Source organism: Rissa tridactyla, chromosome 14 (assembly GCF_028500815.1).
Source record: "Rissa tridactyla isolate bRisTri1 chromosome 14, bRisTri1.patW.cur.20221130, whole genome shotgun sequence".
Classification (NCBI taxonomy): domain Eukaryota; kingdom Metazoa; phylum Chordata; class Aves; order Charadriiformes; family Laridae; genus Rissa; species Rissa tridactyla.
This window is the reverse complement of record NC_071479.1, coordinates 10,291,361-10,314,069: the sequence shown is the minus strand read 5'-3', so window position 1 is coordinate 10,314,069 and position 22,709 is coordinate 10,291,361. Positions and strand designations below refer to the sequence as shown.

The following is a 22,709-nucleotide window of genomic DNA, read 5'->3' as shown; positions in this document are numbered from 1 at the left end:
GCACCCGCCTCCCCCAGTAACTCCTGATCCGGAGACATGTCTGCCGCTGCTCAGAAAGGGTGTACTTCATTTCCATCACGTTCACCGGGATGTTTGTGTGTTTGTGCTGGAATGGGCAGGGTACAGTTTGTGTTTAACTGTCTGTTATTTATTGCAGGGTAAACAACTGATTAGTTGAAACGCTGGTGCATCTGCATTTCCCCCATCTGCTGGAGGCTGCTGCTGCGCCTGTAAGATGTTAGCGTCCCAAAATAGACATGGGAGACAATTAAGAGCATTAGAGAAGCAGGAAAAACATTGATGGAAAGTGCTTTTATCTCTGTGGCTTCAGAAGGAACCCTGGAGAACGAGAACTAAAAGAAACGGCTTGTTGAGAGAGCGACAGGGAAAGTATTAGCTCAGGAAACCTTTGATGAGGGTTGATTTGATCGTCAATTAATCCAATGTAAAGGCAGGTGGCTTTTGAAGGGGAAAATTCCCCCACCCCTTCTTGGGTTAGTGACTGTGTGTCCAAGCCAGGGCAGAAAATTTGGCTGAAACAGAAAGAAAACTGAAACAAAAATTTGGCAGCAACAGAAAGACTGGGCTTCAGCTAGACCTGATGTGCCACACGACTGCGCGGGTCCAAGCGCTGGCAGGAAGGACGGGGCGATACCACATGTCTGAGCCTAGAGAAGAGGCAGGTAGGGCTATTTCAAAAGCAACCTGCCTTTGTATTGATTAAAATGATCATGAACTGCTCCGGGTTGTGCACGTGTGGGCAACAGGACTTCAAATTTGATTGAAGTGCCAATGAGTTTAAAAAGCTCAAGCGCCACCGTGTCCCTGCGTGACGCCGAGGAGCGGAGATGCTCAGCTGGACAAAACCCAGCGCTGGGGAAATTGCCCCAAACTGCACCAGTGCGCTCGCCGCAGAGCTCCCCCCTCCTGCCCTCCTTCCCTCTAAGGAGAAAGCTGCTCTGCAGAACCCTGCCCAAGCATCACCCTCCCGCCCGCACCAGCCCACCTCCAGATGCTGCCCAGAGCATTTAATCCAGCCAAATGGCTGCGTGCACAAGGAAAGGAGCCAAGGCGGAGATGGCGGCATTTCAGCACCGGCCTGGCCGCGTTTGGGAGGATCTCGACTGTGTCCCTACCTCTTCCCTCTCCAGCCCTGCCCCTGCCAGCCTCAACCTGCCTCCGAGAGTTCGCCGAACTCCGGGCAAATGCACGAGGAGCAGCGCCCTGCAATATGACCGGGAGCAGCCTGCTGTCGAATAGTCGTAGTTACGTTGCTACTAAAGAGAGAAGAGTCTGCCCCACGCCCCCGAAAAATCTGCCAGTGTCATCTCCCCCCGTCCTGCCCCTAAACTCTGTGCCCATCACCATGACACCAAGCCTATCGCAGAGCTCATGTGCCATGTCCCAGCCCCAGCCTCATAGCTAGGACCAGCCTGCACTGAGATTTGACTCCTCGTGGCAAACGGAGGGTGGGCACAGCCAGCTGCGCCCCGTGTGCCCCTGCCAGCCCGGCCAGATGGCCCTAATCCCGCTGCCCCGGCTCCGCTCTCCCGGAACAGCCAGGGACACTAATACTGCTCATCTTCTTCAGGGCACTTTTTTCTGCTGAACTGTGCAAGCAGGAGATTTGCCTTTCCCCAAGCTTAGGACTTTGGGGGCAAAAGCAATTAAATAGAAATTGCTCTGGGCTATAAAATGTAATGGCTTTTAAGCCGAGCACATTTGCTTTCATGAATTGGCTATTTTAAGGCTGTGCTTTCCTGGATTTCCCTTGAAAGACCCATCGAAGCCACGTGCCACTGCTCTGAAAAAGGAGTATTTATTGAAGCTGCTCCCTCCTACTGACTTTCTGCTCCTTTACCCCATTTATTTTCTAGTTATTTATAGAAATTGGAGGCCAGGCGAGGCCCTTCCAGCCCCTCCGCAGGGTGCAGCTGGAAAACTTTTGTCCTTCCTATCTTACATGGAGTCCATGGCACGAGCGATGGAGCCGGAGAGCATCTTTCAGACAGGCAGCCACTTTCCATTCGCAGATTAAGTGGTGGAGAAACTGCCACCTCCCTGGGGAATATAACTCAACCTTTAATTAACCTCACAGCTCCAAATGAGTCCCTTATTTTCCAGTTACTGCTAACGAGAGCTTTGCAGAGCTTCTCGGCTGACTCCCACAGGGTTTAAATTTTGAACAACTGCACCAGCCTGAGAATAAGCCCAGCTTTCCTCCTCTCCCTTCTTCCCTCTCCCACCCCAGAACGCATCCGTAGGGCTGGAGGAGCCCGACAGCCCCCGGCCCTGCCCCAGCCTGAGCACAGACCTCTCAGACTTCGGGGGGCTCTGAGGGTGACACAATGGTGGCCATGCGGTGGCTTCACTGTCTCCATCCTCACTGCCTGAAAGGATCATGCCGAGTGCATGGGAACCCTCCACATGGGATGTCTGTGCCTGTCCCGGGGGGAAGGGGGGGACAGAGGACAGCTGGGAGCTGGAGCAGCTCTGTAACGGGGGGCATAGATAAGGAAGAGGTCCCCCGTTTCTCTGCTCCCCCTCTGGGGACACAGAGATCATCTGCCAGCTGCCAAAGAGCTCTTGTGCTTGTGATTCACTTTCCAAAGCGAGGAACAGCTCAGTGCCATCCTCTTCTTACTTATACTTCTTGTGAAACAGAGACCAAGGGCAGACAGGGGCTGGCAACTCAACTGGGCTACCACACTGGGCCGATTCCTGCAGCTTCAGGGAGCCAGAAGCAAGTCGGTGCCTGTGGAATCAGGCCCTAGGAGGAGAAGGCACCTTTGGATGGCAGCGTCTTTGCTAGGAGGCAGTGGAGAAGAAAAATGAAATCAACAGGGATTTCAATTCCTTAATCCTAACAACGAGGGCTGGGCAGGAGGCAGGGACAAAGGAAATGCCAGACTGCCTTGCTTGTAAGCAATTAGAAATTTGTACTGCTCTGCTCAGACAAGTTGCTTCTGGTTATCGCAGTCTACAGTTAACCTCTGCTTTGCAGGACTCATCTTGAGATCCAAGATTTATAAGAGGTGACAGCGACACTTAGGCAGACACATATCATCTGTGGAGGGCACCATCAAACATGGCTTTGCCTTATCTCCGAGTATCCTTCAAGCATCCCATAGCGGAACGACTTTTCACATGGCAGGTCCTGATCAGTCTCATACTGGATGTTTTTGGTGTAAGTTCACCCACCGACCCAGGGAGAGCTGATGGGACAGGGGGCCTGGCCTAGTGTCACTGCCTTTGGTCATGAAGCCGAAGAAATCTGTGTCCCACGGCTCCGGGTGCCTGCGATAAACTCACTCTGGGGACAGAACAGCCATCCTCTGCTGGATAAGTGCCATTCCCAGAGGGAGGTGGCTTTTGGGCCAGGTTCACAGCTACCAGAGGTCCTTCCTCCCAAAGCAGTACTAGGAACTCTCAGCTCCACCACTGCTGTGTGTGCTCAACACACTGACCCCTGTGATTTTCCCCCCCGACACGGAGGAGGGAACACTCTCCACGCCACGGAGCTGCGCTGCGGGGCATAAACCTGCAGCTCTTCTCAGCCTCCTCCCGACCAAGAGCTCTGTTACGCCAGAGGGATTTCTGAGGCTCTCCCCACATCCATGTCCACCCTCTCTAAAGTCTGTGTGAGGATTTCTCCAAGGCTGAACACGCACAATGCGAGTACTCTGACTCCTCCTGCCCTGGAGCGCAGATTTTTGTAGACCCAAGGCCCCTAAGGAAAAATTCTCCCCCCATCCCTGAGGATGGGTGACAGGATATGACCAGCCTACTGGTATTTAGCCAGGGTGCGCGTCCAGCGAGACAGCACAGCAGCAGGTAGAGCAGGTAACAAGGGAGGAAGGGCAGGCTGGGGTCCATCAGGCATCAACGCTGCTGGTCCTTCTAAAACCCCAGTGTCAGCGGCACTCGGGGGTTCAGTGCGAGCGGGACACTGGTACCAGTTGGGTTTGGTTCAAGGCTGGGTCTTGTCTGCATTGCAGCACCAAGGCCTGCAGCCGTGCCGCCGAGCTGGGGAAAGGGACTCTGGACCGAGCCAGAAGAAGAAAAGGCAGAGATGGGTGAAGAGAGGCGGCTGCTCACGTGGCTGAGTCGCATGCTGGCCCCTGGATGGCCTGTACCCCACCGCCTCCCGCCCGACGCACGTCCGCGCGCACTCCCAACCCCTCTACTATGGCAACCGCAGCACTCGAGCTCCCCGTCTCGCTCACAGCCCCTACCTCCATCAGGTCTATTAGCCACAAGAGTCGCTCCTGGGGATGTGCGAGGGGGAAAAGCAGATTAAAACAAGCATAAAAGCCAAAACATAACATCAGGGAGGATGCAGAACAAATGAGCGAGACAAGCAAATCCCAGCACAACGCATCCCTCCCCCCTCAGAACCCCCCCTAGCAGAATCTGCACCCCGTGCCGGATGGGGAGGCTGGAATGAGCTCGTCCTGCGAGAGGGGCTGGGGAGGGCAACAGCAGCGGGGGCAAGTGGTTTGGGAGCTCTGCCCCTCTCCTCTCTCTCCTGCTGGCCGAGATAAGCTCCCGTCCACCACGAGCTGGAGCTCTTTGCTGGGCAGTGGTTTCAGTGGTGACAACTGTCTCGGGTGTTAGTGTTCCCAGCACCCGGGGTGGCTCACAGGGGTGTGCGTTCTCACACCCGTGGAAAGAGGGAGGACCTGCAGTGTGACCGAGGGATTGATATTCTTGAAGGAAGCTCTTAAAACAGTGGTGCCCACTCCCTCCTCTATGCCAAAACAGCATCCTGGTCTCCCTCCCTGACCTCTGGGCTCACGCGCCAGGTGGGGCTGGGCCATCGCTCACACACCAGGCCATGAAGCGACGCTTGGCACGTGGTGTCATGGAGCTGGAGGGAGAGAATGGCGAACCCGAAGCAAGAGGTACAGCCCCAGGCACGGGGATGGCATGAGAAAAGGGTGTCACGCTCAGCACACAAGTCCTGGCAGACCGGTGTTAGCCCTCTGATACTTCAGAAAGATTTTCCCAGCAGGCCTTCGGAGAGCAGAGCTAAACTCGCTTTCTTTATCCTGATCCAGAAAGGATCTCACCGCTTATCCATTCTGAACAGAGCAGATGGCTTTCCTATGGGTTATTTGTGAAGTTAATGGGACAGCAGCACAGCTCTGATGCTCTGAACTTCTCCGAGGCCTCTTGGGAGGGTGGACCGAGCTGCGTGGGCTCACACAGCCCCAGGAGCCCCCCCGCCGGCTGTGTTGCCCGGGCATCCGCAGCACAATCCCACTTGCCTTGGCCATGGGCTGCGTTGCTCGCTGTCAAACTTGCAGAAAGCCCATTGTCATCCATTCTTTTCATCAAGATTTTAATTTCCAAGGTTGCTAATGCATTTATGATGAAAGGCATTTTACGGCTAGGAAATTAATTTCGGGACTGTGTGCTTGCACGCTCTGAGGTGATTACAATAACTTAATTAGAGGGTGAGTGCAATGAAGGGCTGGCAGAGAGATGTGGGAGTGCTGCCGTGTAATGCTGGGGAGTGGGCAGGGGCTGGGAGAGGATGCAGCTGGCCTGGCCGCTGCGGTCCCCGCTGGGACAGGGACAGGCAGCCAGCGTCTTTAAGGAGGTGATTTAAAAGCGACAGCCAGAGCTGGTGAATGGCGGCAGGCATGGGGTGGCAGTGCCAAGTCGCTGGGATTTCTGTGTGGAGGCAGCTCCGGTTGCGCAGTGGAGGTTCTGTAAGGGAGGCAGATGTCCTCCCTCGCTGGGGACAAAGTGCCACTTAGCCCCAAGCCCAGCCCCCATGCAGAGGACAGCAGCATCTCGGTCTCAGGGGCACAGAGATACCAAGCACTTGTCACGGCATCACCTTATTGCACCTACAAATCATGCTACTGCGCCCAGCCCGAAAGGAAAAATAAAAAGCTTTGGGGGAATCCATCGGGGAAACAGACTGAACAGGGCTTCCTGTGGGGTGAAATGCCTTTATAGCACTCGGGGGAAATAAGTTTGTTGTAGGTCTGCCAGGAGCAGGCGTTGAAAGAGAAAGGAACAGCCAGGAGGGACTTACCCGGGCCGAGCTGACGGTTGTGGCAGTGAAGTGACTGCTGGAGGAAGAGACGGTGTCGCTGTAGGACATCATAGAGTAGGAGTCGGTGCCGATGCTGGGCCCCGAGGGCTGTCGAGCCTTCATGGACTCGATCTCTCTCTTCAGCACCAGGTTGTCGAAGCGGTCGAGGTCTTGCGGGGAGATCACACCCCGCACCTCTGAAAGCAGTGAGAACTGGGCCAGGCAGACAGACAACCAAAGAGAGGTTGGAGCACAACCATATTCCTGGGTAGGTGAAGACCCATCCTCCCACACTGCTCAACAGTGGTAACGAGATGTACCGGCAGGTAACGCACCAGGAGGTTTGGTCCTCAGCTTTACCAGAAGCTCCTCTGGCACTGAACACCAGCCCGTATCCCCCATAATGTCCTACATTTAGATTTTGCTTTCATCCCCTCACCCTTGACGCTGAGCTGGTAACCTTGGAGGCACTGAGCCACACTGACAATGGCTCTGCTCAGGCCACCGGGTACGAGAAATGGTCCCTGAGCTTAGTGTGGGCCTCACCTTAGCATGTGTGTTGAGTAGCTCGAAGAGCGCCATGACCAGAGCATCCACGGAGATGTTGCCTTCCTTATACTCATCAAGGTAGTAGCCCATGGTCGCCCGCTCCTGTTCATTCAGCAGGTGCCGTGCCTGCTCCTCCAGCATGACTCGGGTCTGGTTCACCATGCTGCTCAGCGTTACCTGGGAGCCGGCCAGCCCCCGGTAAAACATGGGCTGCAGAAGAAGACAGGAGATAGGGCTTTGGCCTGGGATGCTGAGGAATCAGCTGCTGAAAGGAGGGCAGCTGTCTCTCTGCTGAGACAGCTGGGACGCACAGGCAGGATCAAGAATTGTCCCCTTGCCCTCAACAATCAATCAAGAATTGCCACCAGCCCAAGCTGCCTGCGTTTCAGCCTGCTGCTCTCACCCACCTACCTGTGGCAAAGCTGGGAAGCGGGACTGGAAGGTGGACGCTGAGAATGACTGGAGGCAGCTACCCCCAAGGATTTACCGGCACGGCTGCTCCCTTAGTGTCACTGCTTGTCTGGGTAACTCCAGAGCCATGAGATCACGTGGCACCAGTTGAATAAATAAAACCACTTCCCAGCTCTGCCCAGCAAGCGCAGGCGCTGCCCCTTGACCAGCTACTGATTTAACAGCAGCCCGTGCTGCTGCCTGGCAGACCTGGGGGAACCGGGGCCACGAGAGGCAAGCTTCCCATCTTGTGGAAAAGGCACTTTTCCCCCTGCTGCAAACTCGAAGCAGATCCTGGTGAAGAAAGAGCCACTGGCAACCAGAGGAGTCCTAGGGAGAGACGTGTCTGGCTGCAGATGAAAGGCTTTTTCCTTTGAGAGGGATTTCTAAGAGGAGGTCCTTGCTGTTCCCCTCCCAGGCAGCGTTGGCACCGTCAGCGTAGGGCTATGGAGCAGACAAGACCCTGACTATCCCGGAGACACTGGGAGGAGTTGAGGCTGGGGAGCATGTTTTGCCAGCAAACTGCGCAAAGCCGTTATCAGCGAGAGCCACCTGTGAAACCTCGCTGCTTCATTTCCATTTAAAAGAAATGCACTTTGCAAAGAGGCGTTAGGGGAAGACACTGCTGGCACGGAGCTACAGTCCCAGCACTGGGTAAGTCCCTGCCGCTGCTGCAGCCCTGCCAGCGGCTGGTGTGCTGGAGAGGGCTGGCTCAGCTCTGCTTCGGGCTGGGAAAGATCCCAGGAGCTGTTAGGGTTGACAGCCACCATGTGGAAGGCATCATGGTCACCTCTGCAGGGTGGAGGGGGTCCTCATGGTCTTTGCCCACGTGTGATCACTGCGCCTTGCCCGTTAAATGTGATCATTTCCAGGCTGCAAGGTACCAGATGTGCTGCAGAACTGACCCACCAGCGGCACAGGAGAGGGGACACCCAGTGTGTCACTGCTTGTAGAAACACAGCTGGGAACACGAGGTGGGGAGGAGAAAGGCTAGAGCCAGTTAAAACCCACCAGTCCTCATAAAACTAGAATCCCTTTTATAATCAGGAGCACAAAGCCCTCTCTCCCATGGAAAATAAGAGACAACAATGGTGATTTTTTCACAAGGCATCAGGAAGGCCTGGTATCTCTTACCCTGGCTGTCGCCTCCGCAGCATGGTTGCCCACTGCCCTGCGAGGAGGGAGAAGATCAGTTAGCACTGAGCGCCACATGCCCATCACCAGAGGTCTGTTACATCTCCCCTCTCTCCGCCTGTAAGCTAAAAGCTTCTGGCCTGAGAGAACAGGGAAGGGGCAGCAGTGTTTCGTCCAGACCTGATCCACCTTACAGGCCAGAGATGCTGTCTTCTAAGCCATGGATATGGGAGCCACACGCCCGGCACTGGGGGTACTCCCAGCGACAGGCTGCACATCACAGTGCATCAGGCTGCCACCATTGCACACGCTGGGGCTCCGCACCCACCCTGGGTGACTGCGTGGCACCACAGAGGAGCTCTGGGTTGACAGATCTACACAAGCAGCTTGCACAGGGTACATCAAGCACATACCCTGCTGAGTTGACGAGGGTCTCTCCGATCTGGGAGCTTGCTATCCACCTGGTCTCGTCCACGGTGGTACGGGCATGGGGCAGCCTCCCGATGTCCTTCACCGTCATGATGAGGTGGCGGGAAGACTTGAGCAGCTTCACCGCCTCGTCGTGGGGGATGCTGAGGAAGCTCCTGCCGTTCACCTCCAGGATCTGGTCTCCTACCTGCAGAGTGAGGATGAGGTGAGCCTGGCAGGCCCTGGGGACTTTCCTGTTGGGAATATAATGCCTTCTCCCACCAGGGAGGAGCTAATCAATCTAACCCACCACCAAGCTAGGGACACAGCAATTGGAGGAACCAAGAAATATGAGGGAGAGGGGCCAAGTGCCGGTGGCTGGAGACCAAGCACTCAAGCCAACAGCCAGTAAAGGATCAGGCTGTGAAGCCTGGAAGAGCCTGTTTAGGATCCCAAGTCAGACCAATCTCCCCAGTCGCCTCCATTAACTGGATGTGTCGACCAACTTGGGTATAAACAACCCCCAAAGAATACCAAGACTTCCAGCCCCAATCCCTCCTGCTGATCTGGGAAGCCAGGAACCATCTGTGGAAGCCTCGAAGCTCTGGATCTCTGTGTGCAGCAGGGAGGGTTCAACCTGAGTGTCTCACCAGAGCCTCCAGCTCTCTGTAAACTGTGGGATCCAGGACAGCTGGATTTCATCTCTCCTCTCCTCCCATTTCCTCCCCAGCTGCTCCCAAAAGCTTTCATTTTATGGCCAGGCTTTTGCTGTAATCAGGAGCTTCCCAGACAGCCTGGCCATGCTTAGGACGCAGCACTCATCCGGCATTTCCCCCTTCATCCCAGGTCCTCTTTCTCTTTGCTTCTAGGGCATTCAGTGCCACTCCTCCTCACTCCCGTATCACAATTCATCCTGTTTCTGATAAGCCAACTCTTTGAAACTGCTCTTTCATATCTTTGCTTAACCACAGGCTTCTGTTCAGCTCTGTCAAAACACTGTCTCAATTTCTTTATGCTGCAACGCAAGCAGAATGAGACACTCCTTTAAATAGCTCACCTCCATCTTGGAGGAGAAGAGGAGAAAAGAGGGAGGGGGGAGAACTTCAAAGTCTAAGATAATAACTTGGAGAGTCAATATGATCCTTTCAGTTCAGCCCATCTCATTCTGTCGCTGGGTTAAGGAAGCCTCAGAGGCCTTGGGATTAATTCTCCAGACTCTCACTCCAGTGAGGAGCCATGATTAACCACTGCCAAGTCTACGTGGTGGGCCGTGACTCCGCTTTTTCCCCCAGTGCTACCCAGAACTTTGCTGGCATAGAAAGAGGACATCAGGAGCAGCACCAGGAAACCTCAGCTCAGCATAAAGCCCGAGAGATCCATCCACTGCTCCAGCAAGGAAGGGAAGCCAGTTGCCGGTCCGAGGAGGCAGCAGGTGATCCCAAAACCACAGTAGAGCCCCTGCACTTGGACGTCGCCTCTGTTTTATGCTACAGCCGTGCTGAAGATGACAAGAAGACAGGGTCAGAGCTTGCATCAGCTACTCTCCAGGCACAGCGTTGCCAGCTGAGATGGAGGAAGGCCGGGGGCTGCGGCAGTAGGACTGACGCACGTATGGGCAACTTGCACGCACACTCCCACTCTGTTTCTGCCAGCCTGCGCTATCCAGATGGTCCATACAACCACCGTTGAGGCTTCCAGGCTCACAGGACCCCTGTCAAAGCATCCACTGCTCTTACTTTGTCTTTCTGGGACAATGTTTCTCTTCCACTAGTGCAGCCAGTGAAGGGCTGAGGGGAACTGAGGGCAGAGTGGCCGTGCCACGGCATCAGATACAGCGCTGATAAAACCTGACCATGGCTTCTCTGGACATCCCCATGAGGATGTCCTGGGCAGAGAGAGCACAAGAATGGGGAAGAAAAGACAGAGAGAAATCCTGCTGCTTGGGTCAGAAGAGACCCCTGATCACAACCCTGGCTGTCTTGAGGTCTGTGGTGTGATGGACACCATTCAGACCACCCAAAAGGTGATGTTTGTGAGAAATCAGGTAGAGAGAAGGAGAAGAGCGAGCTGGTGAAGAGTCCCTGGGGAGCAGAAGCGAACACAACAGGGATCCATCAGAGGTGACAGGGGCAGCAGGACCCTGGCTCTGTGCATATCTCGAGAGCCACTGACCCACCTCAAGCTGTCCTGAGAGTCCTCCTGGGATGAGGGTGTTCTGTGAGCAGGGCCTGACCCTGCCAGCACCCACACTCAGTGACTGGCCCAGCTGCAGTGTAACCAGCCAAAGGTGCAGGGCACAACCAGGAGCATAAGCCAGAGTCTCAACGGGAGCATGACTGACCATTTCAGACAGAGGGTTTTAGGCTGGGAGCTACCGTCAAAGCAGAGGCCGTGGTCCAGCCCCATGTGTCCCCTCATACTCTGCACTGCTGTGGTCTCAGCATCCTTTTTCTGCCAGGCTTTTTGTATTCCTGGGGCACCAGGGCACCTCCCGGACAGACTGCTGTAGAGTAAAGTTGTCTCAATAGTAAAGAAAAACACCATTGCCTTGAATTACGCTGCTCCCAGCAGCTCTCAAGGGGAGACTGCAGCAGTTCGACTGTTATTACATTTTGGTTTGTTTTGAAATGAGTCTTAAAGAAAATTCCAGGTGTCTTTTACAGGGGCCCTGTGCTTGCTCTCCCAAGTGGTGCCAGGCAGCAGCCGCGCCAGCCCCACCGCAAAACCAAGCCAGGACACAGGAGCCTGGAGAACCTCTCGGACCCGTGATCCACACAGAGAGGCCGCAGAGCACTGGGGACTCCCCTCCATACAGGAGAAGACTGTCAAAGCGTTAGCTGATCAACACAAGACTTTCCAGGATGGCTGTTCCCATCCAGCTCAGCTCTCACAAGCATCCCTCCCTCCGCTTGTCCCACACTAGCGACCTGGCTCAGTTAATGGATCCGACAAATGGCTGCTTCCTGCAGGGCTGGCTTTCAGCTGGTTTAGCTCTCCCATCCAACTCTCCACATGGCTACAGGATCAGGCAGCCACTGCGGGATGGCAGGAAGCCCCAGGACTGTCCTGGACTGGTGGGTGGCCACCATGGCAGCAGAGAGGTGGCACGGCCTCAGAGCAGCACAAAGCTCCAGGAGCACTTCCCTCACTCCAGCCTGCTTTCAGGGAGGGCAGAAGAAATCCCCCAAATCCACTGCATGGCACTTGGGCAAACAGGTGTTGCTCAGGCTATTTAAGGGATTTAAGGGATTAGAGAGGCAGAGTTTCCAAGTGCCATGGAGGCACAGCAGCTTCCCTCCCTGGCCACTGCAGGGCCATGCAGGGTCATATATGGAGACCTTTGTGCCTCGCAAAAATAGATGAAGAGGGAGAGATGGCACAGGATCTCCCTGAGAAGCAATAAAGAGATGCAAAGGAAAGGGAGAACCTGAGGGTTATTGAACATCCAAAAGGTGGGGAAGAAAATCCTAAGATCCTTGCAGCAGCAGTGTGAGAGTCAGCCTAGGAGGGAGTCAAGATCTACCAGCAACATTCAACTAGTTCAGACTAGAGGTGTCAGAAGGGGCTGGTAAAGGTGTTTTGAAGAACCAGGCAGGACTTTGCAACTGGCTGAGGTGTGACTGATGCCTCTTGAGCAAGGACACAGGCAAAAGACTGTAAGCAACAGCTCATGGACCACTTTGCTCAGGGTGCAGCTGTGACTGGAGAATGATCAAGGAAGCCTGCAATAAAAACACGTGATGGGAAACCATGGTAAGAAACATAACAAGAATAGCTCAAACTAGTCTAATGGCAATATCCAAGCGAACGCGTGACCGTGCTGTGAGTGCACTTCCCTGGGTACTTCTCTGCCTGCCCAGCAAGGAGACACAAAGAGAAAAGTTCTAGAGAAGGGAAACAGAAATGATTAGTGGCAGATGAAGGTGCCTGCGAAAGGACAGATCGAAAAGATTAGGCCTGTTAAATTTAGAGAGGACATAATGTGTAAGGAGCTTGATGGAGCTATACAAAACAATGCTGGCAATAATGAGAAGCCAGAGAAGGGCTCCTGTTTACCCTTCCCTCTGATGAAAGGACAGAGGATGCTCAGTGAGGCTGGAAGGACGCTCCGAGTGGCATCGATAGGAGAAAAGGACCTGGAGAAAAAGCAGCTCGGCTGCAGCAGAGCTCGGTTCTGCATTCAGCTCCATCCAGTGACCTGGAGCAGATCTGCCTCATTCTTCTGGGGACCGTTCCTTCCTCTGTGACAAACAGAGGGGCTGGTGGACGGCAAGGGCTGTGGCAGCACAGGAGAGCCCAGCCCCCACCAACACCGCTGCCAGGGCCCCCTGAGTTTTGTCCTCACACGGGGCAGCCAATGCCCTCTGCCTGCTGTCTTCATAACCACTGTTAACGGGGCAGCAGCACAGCTAATGAGGCAAAAGAGATGGCGTAGGTAAGAAATAAATCCAGAGTCCTATGGCTAGCCAAGAGGAGAGCTGATTCCTTCAAGCTGGACTGATGCAAGCCTGCAGCTGGAAGGGAAGAGGGAAGACAAGACAGACAGGCAACAGCCTCTGCGAGGCCCCGGTGTTGGCCCAGGCCAGGTCCTGCTGTACCATCTTCTGCTTTGGCTCCAGTGAGGTGCTCAAAGGCCCTGCAAACAGAGCCACCTGCTCTTGGCTGGCCTTCTCACTCCTTCTGGCTCCTCCGCCTTTCCCTGTGGAAGGACGAGAGACAGCACTGGGCAGGGGTTGGAGCTGGCGGGTCAGGAGCAGGGGACGGCTGGCTGGAGGGGAGAGCACGGAGCAGAGCTGTGGCAGGATGGGGACTCACACCTAGCCCAGCAGGCTGCGGAGCACGGATCGGTTGCCAAAATCATGCGCCGGGGATGTGAAACTTGCCTGGTTTGAAAGATAGAGAGCCTGGAGCCAACTTCAGCTCTGCCAGCCAGCCGCAGAGAGGGAGCCAGAGGCAGCCGGCTCCACCCGAGCTGATCCACAGAGACCAGGAAACAGGAGCGGAGGGAGCCCAGGGGAAGGCAAACGACACAAACTACCACATTCCCAAGCATCAAACACCACAAATATCTCAGGTTCCCTTCGAGCTCTGTCAGCTTTAAACCAACAATACAAAAACTGCTGACTACCAACATAACAGGGAGGGAAAATTATACAAGTGCCTGAAGTGCCAAGAGAAAGGCACGTTCAGGTGTGATGAGCATCATCTCTCAGGTCTGTCTAATTCACTGGGCAATCCACTGGAGTGGATGCTGCCGCTAAAATAAGGAGCACCGGGCTCACTGCAGCACCCAAACAACGAAAATCCAAATTTGATTAGATAGTTTTATTGCAATTATGAATCTTCAATAGTTTTTCATATCAGGTATTAAACTTTCATGATTTTTTGGTGTGCAAGACAGCTATACAGATTTAATAAACTTTCTTTAGTTTCTCTTTTCAAGGGTGGATCAAAAGGAACCTGGCGAGCCCTCGCCGTACCAGGGAGACCAGAGGGGCCCTGGACAAGCTACATTTATCCACGTCTGTCCTTCAGCGCTGCCTCGATATTCATTCGAAGTCCTTTACGGCCTTCTGGTCTCTTGTGCTCTATTAGTACGGTGCCCAGCGCAAGCCCACCTCTATCTGGTGCTGCCGGAATATTAACACGGGGTGACAATAACCAGCCACAAAATACTTGGATAAATTTGAGCACCTCGGGGAGGGGGGGGGGGGGGGGGGGGGGCAAAAAAAAGACCTTGCAAAAATAATTGCTGGTGAAAGGCAGATAAGGGAATCGTCGGAAAGCCCAAATGCCTGCAAATCAGCCTATCTTGATGATAGGCGCCTATTAGAGCTAGAAAGGATTTTTTGCTAATTAACATAGATAATAATTATTTTTTTTTTTCCCCCCAAAGTCAAGGACAACTGGGAAGGTAACAAAAGACTGCAGAGATGCAAAAGCACCATCTGTTAAAACAAACGTTGGCCCTGGCAAATTATTTGCTGTATGCAGAGCTCTATGCCAGCACAGAATAAAAGAAGTAATAATAAGACACAAAATTTATAATAAAACACAGGAAAATTATTGCCCTGGGTATTTCAGGAACAAGTTTTCAGTTGTGCTCAGCTAATGGTGGGCGGACACGACAGGACCCGCTGAGTGCCTGGCCACTCCTGAAAAAGGGATTATTCTCATTTCCGAGGAAAAAAGCTACCCTGAAGCGCAGGGACTGGAACATGACATGGAAAAGGTGACAGACCGCAGGCAAGAAGCAGTGTTCAGAAATAACACACCTCGATGAGGGGCTTGGCTCCTTCTCTTTCTGGAGACAGGGAATAACATGGGAAAGGGAGGCGCAGTGAAGAGAAACTTCATGGGCTTAAAACAAGGGTTCTACGCACCTAAAGTCTCTTAAAAATAATCAAAATTGACTCCGGGAGAGATTCAGTCACACGGACAGAAGAATAGGTGTGAGATTTTAAACACGAGTTAATGTTAAATGACACCAAATTAAGCTGGGAATAACAGGGCTAATAGGATGCCAAACGGTTTGGCACTAGCACTAGTCTTATTTAATGCCACTAATGTGCTAGGAGAGAGGTTAAATTACACCCGCGGATACCCCTAAAGTAGAGGGAGTCTCTCTCTAGCACAAATAACTACCAAAAGCAGACCTTAGGAAATTAAAAACACGGTCAGGAAAAAGTATGCATCAATTTGGAAAGGGCTAAATTAAGACTCGGTGAAAAATAAGGAGGTACTCGGCTTCCCCAGGGGGGAAGGAGGTCAGGGCAGATGATCCACATCCAGTGAGGCCAATGCAGCCTGTTGGAAGGATAAGAGACAGCTCTGGGAGCAAGGCGAGGGAACGGAGGTGCCAAGCGCTGTCGGAAAACATGTTCTTTTCCCCAAACACCTTGCAATACAAATACGAAGAACAAATACAGGCTGGAAATGAAAGCACGCAAGGAGAGAAGGTCGCCTCTTGGGGTAGGCGGTGGTTTCGGCACTGCTGCGGGGAGGTTTCTGGTGGCCTCCCAGAAGAGGAACAATTTAAGCACCATCTGTCCCCAGAAAGGTGACATGGTTGGGAGGACCGCTCCACGCTGCCTCCAGTGGAAAGGGCACATCTTGGGTACGCAACCACGCACCTCCTCATTGCATTTCTCACTGTACAGCTTATTCCCCAGACTCCGAGGCAGCCACGAAGCTCTTTTTTTCAATCTTCTCTTTTTCCGTATCTTTGCAGACTTCAAAATACAAGCCAGTTTTCAAGAGGCAGCTTCCTGACTGCCACTGATGACGTAAAATCATTCACCTCTTCCTATTTACAGTCTCTTTTTGTCTGCTTCTCCTGTATATGGACACACACGCATTGTGGTAGCCTCTTTTTACCCCGGCCTTTGTGCTGGGAACTCAATATTGAGTTGTTTGTTCAAAGAGAGATACCTGAAATCTGTTATTTCTGATGTAAAGGTCAAGGAGAGGGGGGGGCAAAAAATAATAAATATTGGCTTAAAAAAATATCCTGACAAAATACACCAGCGGAAAAAAAAAAATGAATGAGGAAGAAATCAGGATGAGCAGAGCCAAAAATGCCAGCACAACAAGCTCTGCGCCCGCACAGCATCGCTGCGAACGTCATGAAGGATGCAGGAAGGACGGAAGCCGAAAGCAAACAAGACCGGCTCCCGTCCCTCCTTTGCAGCCCTCCGCTAACCCCCGCTTTTTCAGCCTGCGAACTTACACCGAGGCAGCACGTTTTCAAACACGCCCAAAGAACACACCGTCAGAAGCGTCACGAATGAATAAACATCAAGAGGGCCAAGGCCAAGAGTATGAATATTTAATTACGGACTGGCTGAGGAGAACCAGCCTGTTCTGTGCTGGCCCCTGCAGAGCGCTCTGCCTGGTGGCCGTGAAGCCGGAGGGAACAGAGCAGCCGTTCCCAAACTGGCATCAGCAGGGCTGGATCTCCGCTGGGACCCACTTCTCAGCACCGCAGCCTCCAGAGCCGCAAAAAGCCAGTTGAGCTTTGGGGCCGGAGAGAAACTTCCTTGCTTTTGACTGGCTTTCAATATCACACTCTTCTCCCTTCAGTTAAAATTTAAGGGAAATGTAAAACGTGTTATTAAAACACTCAAAAATTCCGATTTGGTGCCATAGATGCAAGAACATTTTCCTTAAAAATGTCTGGCAGAATCAAGTCAGAAAATTCTGGTAAGAAATTCAGTGAAAGCAGCAAAACCCACAAAAATACCCACTGCCTGGGAAGCCAGCAGGAACTTTCCCATCCACCCAGCAAGGCTGGATTGAGCCCACATCAAAAAACCCATAATTTTTTTGTTTTACAGAGCAACTAATTCTCTGGAAATCACATTTATCCATCAGTTCGTCCCTCCTCGTGGTATCACATCCCTTCCACCACCACCTGGAGCAGCATGGGGATGCAATCAACACGCGACCGTCTCTCACAGGGGAACATAAAAGGCCTTTCTTCATCTCCAAACCTCCGAGCAGTTCTCAATTTATGGCCTGCAGCATACACAAATCAGGGCAGGAAGTGTCTGTGTGTATCTGAAATCACATAAAGCCTGACATTCAGAAAAGCATCGGCCTGCTGGCACGCACAAATCAGCTACTAGAAAACAGAAGAGCAAGGAGAGAGGAGTAAAGAATCAATAAGCAGAGGCTCCCGTGTACAAACACTTGGCCCCAGTGTGGGAACCTTGCTTGGCCGGGACGGAGAGCAGCAGCACACACCGCTCCATGGGCTTTGGCTACAGCACGTGTGTACCAGGCACCGGTCCAGGTTAGCGGCTGGACCTAACTCTGCCGAGAGAGACCTGGGAGTCTGGTGGACAACAAGTTGCCCATAAGCCAGCAGCATGCCCTTGTGGCCAAGAAGGCCAATGGTCTCCTGGGGTGCATTAAAACGAGCGTGGCCAGCAGGTGGAGGGGGGTCATCCTCCCCCTCTGCTCTGCCCTGGGGAGGCCACAGCTGGAGCTCTGGGTCCAGTGCTGGGCTCCCCCGTTCAAGGACAGGGAACTGCTGGGGAGAGTCCAGTGGAGGCTGCAAAGATGATCAAGGGACTGGAGCATCTCTGTGCCGAGGAACGGCTGAGAGCCCTGGGGCTGTTCAGCCTGGAGAAGAGCAGACCGAGAGGGGATCTCATCAATATCTAAAGGGCAGGTGGCAGGAGGATGGGGCCAGACTCTTCTCAGTGGTGCCCAGGGACAGGACAAGGGTGATGGGCACAAACTGGAACATGGGAAGTTCCACCTCAACATGAGGAAAAACTTCTTTCCTTTGCGGGTGGCAGAGCCCTGGCACAGGCTGCCCATAGAGGTGGGAGAGTCTCCGTCTCTGGAGACGTTCCAAACCCACCTGGACGCGTTCCTGTGCCACCTGCTCTGGGTGACCCTGCTCTGGCAGGGGGTTGGACTGGATGGTATCCAAAGGTCCCTTCCAACCCCCACCAGTCTGTGATTCTGTGATTATTTTCTTGCCTTCCTGGCAGAAGTGAAATGAGAGATGGAGGGATAAAGCCCTGTGTTATGCTGCTGTGACTTCTCCTGTGTGCGCGAGTTCGCAGTGCGGCATTAGCTGTGCCGAGCTCCCCGGTGGCTGGACTGAACCACAAAAAGCAGCAATTTTCCCCCATGCAGTGAGGAGAGGGATTTGGAACAACATGGAAGCACTAAACATGAAACAAACAGAAAGAACCTTAGGAAAACAATGCAACTTCTTTTTCTGTTCCTGTCTTTAACCCTTCAGGCTTCTGGTGTTTACTCTGGTGATCACCTCCCTGTACTGGGCACTGGTGAGGCCCCACCTCGAGGGCTGTGTCCAGTTTTGGGCCCCTCACTCCAAGAAAGACATTGAGGGGCTGGAGCGGGTCCAGAGAAGGGCAACGGAGCTGGTGAGGGGTCTGGAGCACAAGCCTTGTGGGGAGGGGCTGAGGGAGCTGGGGGTGTTCAGCCTGGAGAAGAGGGGGCTGAGGGGAGACCTTCTCGCTCTCTGCAACCCCCTGGAGAGAGAGGGGGGGGGGTCGGTCTCTTCTCCCAAGGAACACGCAATAGGACAAGAGAAAAAGACCTCAAGTTGCACTAGGTGGTTAGATTGGATATTAGGAAAAATTTCTTCACTGAAAGCGTTATCAAGCATTGGAACAGGCTGCCCAGGGAAGTGATGGAATCACTATCCCGGGAGGTATTTAAAAGCTGGGCAGACGTGGTGCTGAGGGACGTGGTTCAGTGGTGGTTTTGGCAGTTTCAGGTTAACGGTTGGATTTGGTAATCTTAAAGGCTCCTTCCAACCTAGACGTTCTATGAGATGGAACCTGACACTCCGGCACAGGGTCAGCAGGCGCTGGGGACAATGAGGCTTGCTTCAGATGGCAGGTCCTCTGACTCAGCAAAGTGACCCGTGTGACAACCGGGGCAGCTCGAGCCAGTCCCTCTCTCTCCAGCTCTATTAGGCAGAAACAAATTGTCCTGTGACTCTTATCATCCCTCTGTCTTGAAATCCCCGCGTCCCAGAGCGCTGTCCCTGACACCCCTCACCACGACCCTGCACTAACGAAGAAGCATGCGTTGCCATCCCCGGGAGACAGCTATGTCCCCTGGCCAGGCGTGCAGTCAGGGCGTCTGTGAGGTTGCCAGCCCGGAGGAGTGATGGACACGCTGGGAGAGAAGGATGGTCTGCAGGGAGTTTCCAGCAGCAGCTCTCACTTCCTGCTGCCCTGAAAACACTCCGCCATCTCCCTTGGATGCTCCCACAGCTCCTCGTCCCTAGTGTCGAAGTGACCCTCTCATATATCAGGATCCAAAATGCCATTTCCCAGGGACAGAGAGAGAGATTAAGGTTTGGATTGATCCAAACCTCCAAGTTCAGCACTTTCGTTCTATGTCAAAAAGAGTCCGCAGAGAGAAACAGGAGCCTGCAGCAGAAAATTAAGTTCAGAAGGGGTTGCATTACCCCCACAAACGTCTCCTTGTCTATAAAGGGAACTATAAAGGGACTGAGGTCACCAGGTTAGATGCAACGTTTTGTGCCACAGCAACTTGAGGGACAGGATTGCATCTGTTCCAGCCCAAATCCCAGCCCTTTACACCAGACTGTCCACCCACTTCATGCTCCCAGCCTTTATAGATTTAAGTGATGTTACGGGGCCGCTGGAGCAAAGCTGAAGGCTTAGCCCTGACCTCTCTGGAGTTGATCAAGGGAGAAACACATCACTTCACAATACAGGGAGGGGATCGGAGCAGATTACCCCTCGATCCTCAGCAGCCCAGCACCATTTCAGGGGATTGAGAGAATGTGATGGAGTTTAACATCCATCAATTCTTGCCTGACAAAAGCAGCAGGGAAAGAACTGTCTCTCAGAGCCCATGGAATTGCACTGGAGGAAGCAAAATGGATACAATGTGATTGAAGGAGAGAAAATCAGAGAGAAAAAAACAAACACCAAAAAAAGAAACTCTGAGTGATGAAGTAAACACTATATCCTGGGAAGTTTGAGTCTCAAACATGCCCCAACCATCAGCAGCACAGAGATGCTGCACCCAAAGGTCCAATAGCTCCCTTTTCAACTTATTTTACTGGTGTATGTCCCAGAACGTATACAGTTTTCCCCCCAAATGTCCCTTCCAGAAACAGCCGAGGTCCCAGGATGTCCCATCCTGTTCTGAGACCTGGCACAGCAGGAAGGATGGAGGAGCTTGGAGGTGACATGTGTGCGCGCGTACACGGTGGGATGAAAGAGATGTGGGATCTCACTTTACAAGAAGTTTGCAGTAAAACCATAGGACTCTGGACCACTTCAGCCTCAGAAGGGCTCAGCCAACACACAGAGATTTCTTTAGGAACCCGTCTGACTACAGAGAGAGGCTGACATAGCTGGAGGTCACACCAAGTTAGGCTGATGATAGATGTGCTCTAGCCCCGAGGGTGATCCTGCTGCTTCTGCTTGTTAAGACACGATCCTTGCGAGTGCCAATGCTGCAAGAGAAAACCAGCACACACCTGCTCCCGCTGCAGCAAGTCCTGCCTCCTCTCATCACGGCAGCTAAACACACTCCCTGCAGGCAGGCTACAAGCACCTTGTGTGAAACACTAGCTCCAAACATAATGGGTTTGGATGCGAGATGCAGGAAAAGGGCACAGGACCAGGAGCTTTAATGGAAAACTCTTCCCTGCCAGCACGGGGAGGTGAGAGTGACTTTCTTCACCTGCCAGGTCTGGGCTGTGCTCTCAGATACCTACACCAAAAACGCCCCCAGGCTATCTCAAGGAGGGGGGGGAAATCAGGCAGACGGCAAGTACAACCTCCTCCAGCAGCTGTAAGGCTGTATTTCTCTCTGCACAACAACCTTGCTCCCTCATATCCAAAATGTCCAAAGAACCTGCCCTGAAAAGCCATCCCCAGAAACGCAACACTCACCTCTCCACTGAGAGCCCCGCTTGGCCGGGGGCAGAGGGCAGGAACGGCAACAGTTATGTGTCGACGTGGCCCTGCAGCCACCATGCGTGAAGCTCTACCTCCCGCCCCAGCCCACTCTGGGGTCATTCTTACCTTCAAGCCAGTGCTCTCTGCTTCAGAACCTTTATCCACACCGGTGATGTAGATGCCCAGGGAATATTCTGCCCCTCCTCGGATCATGAGGCCCAGGGATTTCCCTTCATTCAGGACCAGATTCACCTGCAGAGGAAGAATCACAGAATGGTTTGGGTTGGAAGGGACCTTAAAGAGCATCCAGTTCGAACCCCTGCCCTGGGCAGGGACACCTCCCACCAGCCCAGGCTGCTCCAAGACCCGTCCAACCTGGCCTTGAACCCCTCCAGGGATGGGGCAGCCACAGCTTCTCTGGGCAACCTGGGCCAGGGGCTCACCACCCTCACAGCAAAGAATTTCTTCCTCAGATCTCATCTAAGTCTCCCCTCTTTCAGTTTAAAACCATTCCCCCTCGTCCCATGGCTCCCCTCCCTCATTCAGAGTCCCTCCCCAGCTTTCCTGGAGCCCCTTTAGGGACTGGAAGGGGCTCGAAGGTCTCCCCGGAGCCTTCTCTTCTCCAGGCTGAACCCCCCCACCTCTCTCAGCCTGTCCTCACAGCAGAGGGGCTCCAGCCCTCGGATCTGAGGAAGAACAGTCATTTACATGATGTCTGAGCACTGCACAAAACCAGCCTCTGCTCCGTGCTTCTGACAACAGCCATGTCCCCCCACCCACCACCACCAGCTCTCCCACTGCAGTGAGCAGCGCACACCCTGGGACAGAGCCACTTGTGGGGATGCCTCCAGACAACTGCAGCCCCAAATGGAGCTCTAAGCCAGCGACGTCCCTGCTGCAGCTGGCTCCTGTAGCCATGCAGAGGAGCGGGAAGAGCAGGTCTAGCTGCTCCTGTGGCTCCCTAGGCGCGTCCGTCGCCCCGTGCCCAGGCAAAGGGTCAGTGCTGGCGGTGGCTCGAAGGATGCTTTCAAGGTACATGGCCTGCAGGGTGGGCAATGTCCCCTGCACCCCCAGAGAGCAGCACGGCTAAGCACAGGCATGGGGGGAGACACACAGACAGGACGATTCTACCAAGGGGGGCATTTTCCAGTGAAGTGTGGAGAACACACAACATCCATGATTTGGGTTTGTTTCATCTTTTCCTGTTTTTCAATAATTTAGAGGCTCAAGTGGAGTGAGAGGGCAGATGACGTTGAGAAGGTGTGGAAGTCTCACTCTTTGAAAAGAAATCTTGGAAGAAAAGAGGAAGAGGATGTAACGACTTCTAGGACCCAGGTGACAAATCCAGAAGTAAAGCACTGGCACGGAAGGAGGTTAATGCCTCAGGTGGAGCAAGTAATGTTATTTCAGGAGGGGTTTGGGCCTCAAGAAAGGAGACGCAGCTTAGGCAAGGGCCAAGACCATTCTGCAGGCTGGAGCCCAGCTAAGGTGTCAGCCAGAGACGGGACTGCCGGAGCTCTGCTGGATCCTGCCCTTCTCCTGGCTGTTCCACTGAGGCCCAGCCTCCGGTATTAGCAACTAAAACCAGCAACTAATAAAACAAGCTACAGATTTCGCTCTAGTTTACGGCAAACCCCCTCAGGGTCCAGCCGGAGCTGCTGTTCAGCTCTCTGGCTGAAGGCCAG

The 22,709-nt window shown here is 53.5% G+C and overlaps 1 protein-coding gene across 2 annotated transcripts in view; it reads right to left on the bottom strand.

The window, feature by feature from the left end:
• Positions 1–22,709, bottom strand: part of WHRN (whirlin) — a 57,486-nt gene that overhangs the window by 6,714 nt on the left and 28,063 nt on the right. For both annotated transcript variants that reach the window (XM_054220896.1, XM_054220897.1), the window contains exons 3-7: positions 21,151–21,276; positions 8,596–8,798; positions 8,183–8,219; positions 6,596–6,808; positions 6,050–6,262 (exon numbers count right to left, since the gene is read on the bottom strand). In XM_054220896.1, coding sequence (XP_054076871.1) covers positions 6,050–6,262; positions 6,596–6,808; positions 8,183–8,219; positions 8,596–8,798; positions 21,151–21,276 — 792 coding nt within the window. The remainder of the gene's footprint in view (positions 1–6,049; positions 6,263–6,595; positions 6,809–8,182; positions 8,220–8,595; positions 8,799–21,150; positions 21,277–22,709) is intronic.